The sequence below is a fragment of the Epinephelus moara genome, chromosome 11, assembly GCF_006386435.1.
Source record: "Epinephelus moara isolate mb chromosome 11, YSFRI_EMoa_1.0, whole genome shotgun sequence".
In the NCBI taxonomy this organism is placed as follows: Eukaryota; Metazoa; Chordata; class Actinopteri; order Perciformes; family Serranidae; genus Epinephelus; species Epinephelus moara.
In genome coordinates, this window is record NC_065516.1 from 8,460,845 (window position 1) to 8,471,776 (window position 10,932).

The 10,932-nt window shown below is 42.1% G+C and overlaps 1 protein-coding gene across 1 annotated transcript; it reads left to right on the plus strand.

The window, feature by feature from the left end:
* Positions 1–2,701: 2,701 nt before the first annotated feature.
* Positions 2,702–3,849, plus strand: LOC126398151 (uncharacterized). The gene is made up of 2 exons (XM_050057373.1): positions 2,702–3,571; positions 3,649–3,849. Exons 1-2 carry the CDS (start codon positions 2,702–2,704, stop codon positions 3,847–3,849), a joined length of 1,071 nt encoding a protein of 356 aa, XP_049913330.1.
* Positions 3,850–10,932: the final 7,083 nt, after the last annotated feature.

Consider the following 10,932-nt stretch of genomic DNA (forward strand, 5'->3'; position numbering starts at 1 on the left):
AGAAGTATGTAAAATTAAAAAAAAAAAAATAATTAAAATATAAACTATAGATTAGCATATATGGTTAATGTCATTTAACCATTAGACTTGATACAGGGTTCATACAGGTGCTTAAAATCTTTGAAAATGCTGTAATTTTAATGCTGTGTTTTCACGGTCTGAAAAGTGCTTGAATTTCAGTTTAGATGCTTGAAAGGCAGAGCTCTACGGTGCGAGCATTTTACTCACATTTGCGACTAAAAATAGCTTTGTGCAAGCAAAAGAAATCATTCAGGAGCAGCTGTGTGAGTACAGATTTCAACCAGCAGCAGAAACGAAAGGCGAATCCTGCCGGTTGTGGGTTGAATGGGGGTCACAGACTGGAATACAGCGGAGCACTATGGCCACCCCAAGATAATGGTTTACCGGCGACCGAGAAGCCCAGCTCCAGGTCCAATAATTTCTCCACAGTGACTGTTAGCACCCAGCCCACTGTGGGTCTATTAGGAAATGTATTAAAATATACCAACCGGGCTGCATGATGTGTCTTGTTTATGCACTGATAAGGGACTGTTCTTAACTTATCAGCAGAGGAGGGTGGCTGGTTGATTTTTATTTTATTTATTAAGTTTATTTTGATCCCCCTGTTGCCACAAATATTTTTCCTTGAGCTTTTCGAAGTGACTGGTGGAAAATGCATGACCCTTCACCATGAATTAGATTTTTAAAATTTAGCTGAGTTCATCCAATGAACTTTGTATTTTGTTTGTTTTCTATTAAATATGTTATTTAAAATTTTCACTGCGCTCCTAAATTTCTTTCTGTGCTCCTAGGAGCAGTGAAAAAGGTTAGCGTAGAGCCCTGAAAGGGCTTATAAAGTGCTTGAATTGGACCTAGTAAAATGTGTACAAACCCTGTAAATAGCCCTGACTTAATTTCAATATTAAAATGTTTTGTCATTAAACCATATTAAATATTATTTTATATATATATATATATATATATATGTATATACAGTGGTGTGAAAAGTGTTTGCCCCCTTCCTGATTTCTTACTTTTTTGCATGTTTTCCGCACTTAAATGTTTCAGATCATCAAACAAATTTAACAATTAGTCAAAGATAACACAAGTAAACACAAAATGCAGTTTTTAAATGAAGGGTTTTATTAATGAGGAAGAAAAAAATCCAAAGCTACATGGCCCTGTGTGAAAAAGTGTTTGCCCCCTAAACCTAATAACTGGTTGGGCCACCCTTAGCAGCAACTACTGCAATCAAGCGTTTGCGATAACTTGCAATGAGTCTTTTACAACGCTGTGGAGGAATTTTGGCCCACTCATCTTTGCAGAATTGTTGTAATTCAGCCACATTGGAGGGTTTTCGAGCATGAACCGCCTTTTTAAGGTCATGCCACAGCATCTCAATAGGATTCAGGTCAGGACTTTGACTAGGCCACTCCAAAGTCTTCATTTTGTTTTTCTTCAGCCATTCAGAGGTGGACTTGCTGGTGTGTTTTGGATCATTGTCCTGCTGTAGAACCCAAGTTCGCTTCAGCTTGAGGTCACGAACAGATGGCCGGACATTCTCCTTCAGGATTTTTTGGTAGACAGCAGAATTCATGCTTCCATTTATCACAGCAAGTCTTCCAGGTCCTGAAGCAGCAAAACAGCCCCAGACCATCACACTGCCACCACCATATTTTACTGTTGGTATGATGTTCTGTTTCTGAAATGCGGTGTTACTTTTACGCCAGATGTAATGGGACACAGACCTTCCAAAAAGTTCAACTTTTGTCTCGTCAGTCCACAGAATATTTTCCCAAAAGTCTTGGGGATCATCAAGATGTTTTCTGGCAAAAATGAGACGAGCCTTAATGTTCTTTTTGCTTAGCAGTGGTTTTCGTCTTGGAACTCTGCCATGCAGGCCATTTTTGCCCAGTCTCTTTCTTATGGTGGAGTCATGAACACTGACCTTAACTGAGGCAAGTGATGCCTGCAGTTCTTTAGATGTTGTTGTGGGGTCTTTTGTCACCTCTTGGATGAGTCGTCGCTGCGCTCTTGGGGTAATTTTGGTCGGCCGGCCACTCCTGGGAAAGTTCACCACTGTTCCGTGTTTTCGCCATTTGTGGATAATGGCTCTCACTGTGGTTCGCTGGAGTCCCAAAGCTTTAGAAATGGCTTTATAACCTTTTCCAGACTGATAGATTTCAATTACTTTTTTTCTCATTTGTTCCTGAATTTCTTTGGATCTCGGCATGATGTCTGTAGCTTTTGAGGATCTTTTGGTCTACTTCACTTTGTCAGGTAGGTCCTATTTAAGTGATTTCTAGATTGGGAACAGGTGTGCAGTAATCAGGCCTGGGTGTGGCTACAGAAATTGAACTCAGGTGTGATCAACCACAGTTATGTTTTAACAGGAGCTGGGGGGCAAACACTTTTTCACACAGGGCCATGTAGCTTTGGATTTTTTTCTTCCTCATTAATAAAACCCTTCATTTAAAAACTGCATTTTGTGTTTACTTGTGTTATCTTTGACTAATGTTTAAATTTGTTTGATGATCTGAAACATTTAAGTGTGGAAAACATGCAAAAAAGTAAGAAATCAGGAAGGGGGCAAACACTTTTTCACATCACTGTATATTAAACCATATTTATCTAAGCTATAGCATTAAATAGAATTGTCTTATTAACTAAAATTAAATAGCTATTGTTGCTTTGATCATTTATGTACTCCTGTTCTTACCCTCCTTTCCCCATCCAGACCAGTCCCCTGTACTGCAGGGTAAACCTGGCTATACCAGTGCTGCAGAATTTTTTTAATCCTGATGACACCAGGCGAGATTTCAGGCTGAGCAGAGAGTCCCTGGAGGTGCTGCTGGACCTTCTCAACCAGGAAAGACAACATGGATGGGGTGCCACAATAGAGACCTTGGTCTTTCTCTTCTGGCTGGCAAGTGGGGCATCATACAGGGTTGTCTCAAGGGTGTTTGGGATGCCTCGCTCCACTGTTCACCGCATTATCCACCGAGTTACTGAGGAGGTGGTGGCCATTCGCCACAAGGTCATCTACCTCCCCAAGACCGCTGACGACCTGGTGGCAGTAACTCGGGGGTTTGCAGGGCTGGCAAGACACAGAGCTTTTCGAAAAGCTGCTGGAGCAATCGACGGCTGCCATGTCAGGATCAAGCCACCAAGCGGCCCTGATGGTCAGTGCTACAAGAACAGGAAACTGTTTGCTTCCATCATCATGCAAGCAGTTTGTGACCATCAGGGCTGCTTCATCGACATGTACGTGGGCTGGCCGGGGTCGGTGCACGACTCCAGAGTACTCCGGCACAGCCCACTGTACGGGCGGGCCATCTACCCTCCTCCTGGGTACTTCATCTTGGCAGACGGTGGGTACCCATGCCTCCAAAACCCACTCCCCATCATCACTCCCTACAAGCGGCCGGTACACGGTGTGGGAGCCCAGCGCTTCAACGCTCATCATTCCAGGGCACACTCCATCATAGAGCGTGCCTTTGGGATGATGAAGACGAAGTTCAGGGCCCTCTTCCTCCAAGCGCTGGAGGTGCACCACACCTTTGTGCCACAGGTAAGTCATTATGCAACAGAATTATTGTTAAATGGTAATTATTAGTAAATTAATCTTTTTTTTTTTTTTTTCTTCAGGTCATAACAGCATGTGCCGTCCTGCACATCTGCCTGGGTGCTGGTGACATCCTGGCCCTAGAGGATGAAGTGCTAGACGACATGCCTGAGAATGAGGGGGAGAACGGTTTGGAGGCAGTCAGTGGTGCTCCGTGGCAGGACCAGCTGTCTGCCGAGGTGTCTGCCCTGGAGGAGGGTCTCGTTGACCATGATTACCTTTAGAGGGCAAGTAAAATAATTTTAATGCTATTCCTATTTAAAGTGTTTTGCAAACATTTTTGTTTGTTGAAGTAGTTTATGGTGGGATATTTAAAAAGTTGTGCAGTAGTATTTGTTTGCAATGTGTTTTATTCTTGCCTCTCTTTTAAACAATTCAATCCCACTCACAGACGGAAGACTCCAGGGTCTTTATTGTGGCATCCCATCCAGTCCAGTAGCACCACCAGGGACTCCTGCTCAGCCAATAATTATACTGTAAATAAATGTAGTTTTTTGTTAGTTAATATGTTAGTAATGTGTTACATAATTGTCTAATTGTTCTCTGTAAATAGTAATTTCTGCTGATCATTTGTAAATAGTTGTACATGTTAAGAATGCCCACTTGTAAATAGTTAGAAATGTTCAGATTGTATCTTTGTAAATAGTTATCTGATAAAAAAATAGAAATGGAACGGATAATGATTACAAGACTTTAACTTAACTATATACAACACTTGAAAAAGATAACGGAACAACTATAACTATATACAACATTTTAAATGTTTTTAAATTAACATTTGAAACCAGAAACAGCAACACATAAAACTTAATTGAACAGGAAAAAAAACCAGCTAAAAAATTCACCGCCTCTCAATCATCCTCTCTAATAAATTAAAAGTCTTTCCATCCTCTCCCTGCTCTCTCTTTCCCTCCTCTCCTCGGCCTTTCTCTGCAATCTCATGTCCTCTCTCATTAACTCCAACATCTCATCTTCTCTCTCCCCTTTTTCCGCGTCCCTCCTGTCGCTGGCCCTGGCTGCCTCTCCTCATCCTCCTCATGCTGCTCACCCACTGCAGCACCTGGCCCTGGTGTGTCCTCAGGGATGAAGGCAATTAGGACAGGAGGGGCAATGGAAGGCCTCTGTCCAAAAACCTCATCCCTGAGGACAAACCAGGGCCAGGTGGCAGCAGTGGGCTTCCCGCCGACCCCCTGCCCTGTCCCTGGATCTTTGCATCCCTAAGGCAGAGGATATCAATCACAACAGCAGCAATTTTCTGCAAAGTATTTATTAAAAAGTCTTGAAAAAGGACTGCATCATGGACTCAAAAAGAGGTATGTTTGAGGTGCTCTTTGGAATGGGATTCATGTAGTGATAAAGAAACGAAGAAAAAAACTCCAAGGCCCTCTCCCAAAGCAGTTAAAATGCCTTTATTCTCAAGCCATAGTCATATAAACCTTAAAAACACAGTCCTTCGACACATTTCGGCATCAAGTCTTCATCAGGCAGTTAAAGAGATTCAAGGAATAAAGAATAAAGGCACTGTAACTACTATGGGAGAGTGCCTTGGAGTTTTTTCTACGCTTCTTTATCAAAGTATTAACTTGGGTAAAATAAATGTAGTTTCCATATCATTATCCAAACCTGCACATACTTCATATTTTTTTTTTAGGTTGTCCCACTTTTTTTTTGCTTGTTGAGGCTCCACTTTTCCCTCCAGGCCCATTTTTTAAAGGACTGTTCTAAACAAGAGAGAAGCATTACAAAAGGTAAACACACAAGATCACAAAAGGTGACATCAGGACAGACATTAAACTCCCACTCCGACCCAAAAACAACATTCACTTGTGATCTAAAGATTATATTTGTACTTTGGTCTTTGTACAGGATTTGGGTTAATTTAAGTAACCTTTACATACAAATATATATAGGGTACAAATGTTGTCATTTTAGATCATCAGTTCCTTATTTGTGAAAGAACAGGCGTGGTGTCTCATATCCCCCCTCCCACATATTACTAGGTACTATGATGGATGATTTTACACATACTAACATAAAAAACACTACCATTGGCGGAATGTTTCAGAGCGCCACAGAGACACAGACTGTTCCACAACTACCATAGAAAATCACACACTCACTCACTGCCTTGATGCACAATAGAAGAGGAGGTATACGGACACAGTCATTATGAATGATAAAATTGATTTGTGGCTTGCATGGGAGCATGTGGAAAGCTAACCATATGATAAGAATACAGAAATTCAGAACACACACCACGCAATCAACTCACTACAATCGCACTGGTACAGTAGACAACAATGCACAGCACACAAGATAATAAGGCAGCAGCAGAACTCCCATAAATTCAGGCACGTTGAAAGGCCAGACTAATAACCTCAGTTAATAATACTAGCTCTATGTCTACCAAAACACGAAAATCTGAAATCTGAAACACCACACAACTTCATCCTAAAGGCTTAGTCTACTTCCACCATTAACCTTAGGCGCCCCCTCTTGGACAGAAGACAGCACAACCAAATTATAACAACAGAAACATAAATCTTACACCAACCACAAAGCATATTACAATAGCTTCAGCAAAACATGAAAAGAGCACTGCACAGCCACAGTGCACATTTCAATAGCTCTATCAAAAGCACTAGTTACAACAGAAACAAGAAGGACCCTATGTGTTATAAGCCATAATAAATGTTACAGCAGCCACAATGCATATTACAATAGCTTCACCAAAACATGACAAGAGCACTGCACAGCTAGAGTATAAAAATAAATATGTGTCTCTCAGTGTCTTCTTTTAAATCTCTTCTTAAGACTCACATTTATCGTATGGTCTTTTCTTAATTGATGGTAATTAATTATTGTAACTGTTTTTAAATTATTTGATGTTTTATTGTTTTATGTACTAATTGTTTTTATTGTTAAGCACGTTGTAACTCCGTTTTGAAAGGTGCTATACAAATTAAGTTATTATTATTTATTATTATTATTATTATTATTATGTCTTACCTTTAAGTAGTTAGCAGGCTGCGAAGGAGTTTGCTCTTCTCTGCCACTCTGTCGATTACGTCATCTGAGTCCAGCTTCATGAGGATGTCCTTTTCTGTTGCCATCAGCATGAAAGCCTCCAAATGGTCCTGTCCCATTCTGCTCCTGAGACGATTCTTTATAAACGTCAATGTTGAGAAGCTTCTTTCACATGCCACTTGTGTGCAGGAGAGGGTCAACAAAAATTTATAGGCCAGCTGTATTTTGTGGTATGCATGCGTAAACAACTTCAGCTGCTGGAGGAGGAAGTAGCAACACACAGCACAGTTCTTGCAGGCTGTGCATCTTTTGCTCACCAGATCAATTTCTTCTTCTTCTTGCTCCATCTGAGTGCCCTCTTCTTCCTCAGAGATAAGAGACTGTGACACTCTGGTTGTGTATTCACTGAGAGGGGACTTTTTCAGAGTGTCCCAGTGGATGGCCAGGTTGCACAACTCAGACTGCAGATTTTCGACTGTTGCATCTTCATCAAAAGCAATGAGGCATTTACTAATGTCCTGAAGTGCATTTTGTGGAAGTCCATTTGAATTTATAACTGGAAAATGACGAGGATCTAGACATGCCAAGTCAGCATAAAGTTTCCCATGCTGCAGGAAGCGGCGATGCATACACTCAGAGGCTGTATCAAGAATGATGCTGTGAACATTGATCCTGTAAGCTGTCAATGAGTCTGTCGCTGTGTTCTCTGCATCAGCAGACTCTCCTGGCATTGTTTTTTTCTTCTTTGTGCGTTTTGGTGGAAGTGCAGCCTGCACTTCCATTTCAGATTCCACATTTTGGAATCTACCATTGGCCCATTTCACAAAATTGTCTGTCACTTCTTTCACTGTGTCAAAGTCTCTGACATGGTTTTTCAGTTTCTCGTGTGTTTCTGTTACCATGCGATGGGTAGCCAAGACATCCATGGTGCTGGTTTGGAGGTACTTTGACAAAGGTGACGTCAGTGTGAAAATACGCAGGAACACCTGTGCAGTCAAAACTGTCTCATATTTAAGCAGCGACTCAATGAAGGCCTGCACTTTTACACGCACAGCTGGTTTAAACTGTGGATTGTCTTGAATCTTGGACAATGTTTCAACTAGGTCCAAATACAGAGCATTTTCTGGCTGGGCAAAAGATCTAAAGATCTTCTTTAATGCAGCATCCTTTGAAGACCATCTCGTTTCACCAATCAGTGAAATCCTTCGGTGATGGGGGTCCTGACTCACATCTTCCCAAACATTCATTCTCTGATACGAGTCACGAAGAAACACTGCGATCTCATTAACCAACCCAAATAATGATGCTGCTGCTATCACTACACCTGTGGTGTCAGACATGACTAGGTTAAGAACATGGGCGTAACACCATACGTGCACTTGGGTTGGGACTTCCTTTGACAGCCAGGCAGAAAAACCCCTGTATTGCCCCTGCATATTTGCAGCCCCATCAGTTGAATTTCCTATGCAGTTTTTCACATCGATTTTGCAAGAGGCCAAAGTCTCCTTGAGCAGTTTAACAAAGTCCTGCCCTGCTGATGATTTGCATTCAACAACTGCCAGCAGCTTCTCATGAATGCTGGTGTCTGTTGCATAGCGGACCACAACACTGCATTGATCTTTTGTTGTAATATCCTGAGTTGTATCTATTTGTACAGAACACATCCCAGCCTGGATTACATCCATAGCAATTGTTTCTTTGATGAGTAGCCGGATAGACTCCACAACTGAATTTACAGTGGTTTTTGACATTAATGTCACTAATGAGCCTATTTGCCAGTGCCTGATTAGCTTTTTTGGATGCATTCTTGAACGTGCTGCTGTAAACACCTGTCATATTTGCTCAGAAGCAGAAGAATTTCAAGAAAATTCCTGTGATCCACAGACATGTCTGCTAATGAGTGAGCAGCCTCATTTTTACTTCCCCTATAACTGAGTGCACGTTTGCCTATCAGCTCTGTCACATCTACCACACGTTCAAGGACTTTGCGCCTCTTGCGCACTTGTTCTCGTCAAGCTGACATTTGATTAGAATCAAGCAGATTTGGGATGTCTGTCTTACTAAGCCATGAAAAATATGCTTTTACGCATTCCATATGAATAATGGTGTTTTCATGCTCATTTAGCCTCTGGTGTATGTGCCTCCAGTCTTTACATCCTTCAATGAAAGGATTTGTGTCCGTCTTTCTGGAAAACGCCAAGCAAACTGCACAAAGTAATGACTGTTTTTCAGAATTATAGCTCACCCATTTCCTTTGGTATCCATCTTTGTGTTTGTATGATTTCTTTATGGATTCTTGTGTGTCAGAAGGCTGATGCGGATGGTACTTTAAAAACAGTTCAAGTGTGTTGAAATTGGGCCGTTTGAAATAATCATAGTCCACATCCCCCTGGACCACGTTACCGGCTGCTCCGCTCGGTCCTCCGCCTGCTGCTGCTTCCTCTGCCGCCACTTCACCGGCTGCCCCGCTCGGTCCTCCGCCTGCTGATGCCTCCTCTGCCGCCACTTCACTGGCATCTCCGCTCGGTCCTCCTGCTGCCTCCGCTACCTCCTCTGCCGCTACGTCCACCTGAACTTCATCCTCTGAGCTAACGCTAACCATACTAGCTGAGGCAGAGGCCGTACTGCTAGCTGCACTTGCTGCAGAGGTGCTCGGTCCGTCGCTGCCGCCGCCGGGTAAACACTTTTTTATAAATAAATCAGATATTTTAGCATACTTTTCACTGTCTGCAAGCATAGCTTTCCTTTTTTCTCTCTCTTTTTCATGGCGGATAACGAATGAGCATCATCTAAAATTATCTGTGACTTTGACCATGAACACAAATATACAGCAGGCAGTTGTCCTCAGTTTATAAGAAATTCAGAGCTACACCAGAACATTTATGAACAGGTCTTACTTCACTACTAATTTGTGTGTAACGTTAGCATGTTAGCATGTTTCCACTAATTACTTGGACTGACCTAACGTTAGTAGCGTTAGCTTTGCAAGCGAAGGCTGCAGGTAACAGCTTTGCTGTGTTAGGATTATGTTATGTCTTCACTGTGTATCTTCACATAAAAGAATACTCCGACGATTTGGGAGTTATGCCCTTTCTCTATATCTTTTCATATTGAGACAACATGATCGATATCTTTTTTGTGTCTGTACATCCAGTGGCTGGGTCTCAGCGGTTAGCATTGCGCTTATAGGGGGTTAGTACATCTTGCGCTGTGATCCGCAGAGGCAAACACCGGTGAGCAGGCACAGACGTAGCTTGTAAACAAAACTCAGCTGTTGTTTATTTAGCCTAGCGTTATCTCCGGATTTTAGTAGCTGCAATGGACGACTTTGAACGCNTATTTTTATTTATTTTGAATTTTTTTTTGCCTGGCGGCCGGCAGCTGCATGACCATGCGGCCGTTCTGGCATTTGCCCAAATGCCAGATGGCCAGTCCCTCACTGTACAACAACGATAATAACAATAATGCCCCTGAAGTTAGCTCTATATTCAATCCAAACGTTTACAGTTTTACAGCCTAGAAATACAGCAGGGCTCACAATCTATCCTATCATTAACTTTATATTTGTTCATTGCGGTGCGTTTATGCACCTGATGTGAGGTATAAACAGCCTACAAGATCTCCACAGTTACAGTAAGATATAACTTTAAGTCACCCTCCGAGCTTGTAACAACTGAAAGTGAAGAGGTTTAAGGCTTTAACGTTACCGTTACTTTTAAAGGCTAACTGAGCTCCTCCTATCAACAGGTTAGCCTTAAGCTAAAGTTACATCACAGAGCTGGCTCTACATTCCGGTGGCTACGTGTTAGCATTACTAACATAACGTATTTTAACAGCCATTTAGAGGTTTTAAGGCCCCTTGAACTTCTGGTGTTAAAGCAGCTGTGCGGAACTTTTTACCATTAATAAAACTGTCCCTAGTTCGTATTTATTTGAACCCAACAGCGACAAAAAAGCCTTCCTCTATATGGCTATTGTAGCCTCACTCGGGTCGGACACACAGCGGAAGTCAGCAAACCAGAATACGGCACCCGAAGCGGAAGTGATTCTGCTCGCCCGCAGCAGCCCGCAGCGATTAAACCACAGAAGAAGAAGCCGTGTTTACAGTGTTCTTCGAGTAAGCAGTACGCAACCAGCATTGCTGAACACATAACACCTAACAGTTTTACTAGAGATGTATCTATGAGGACTTGGTTGTACTTTTGATGTCATGGCGGATAACGAATGAGCATCATCTAAAATTATCTGTGACTTTGACCATGAACACAAATATACAGCAG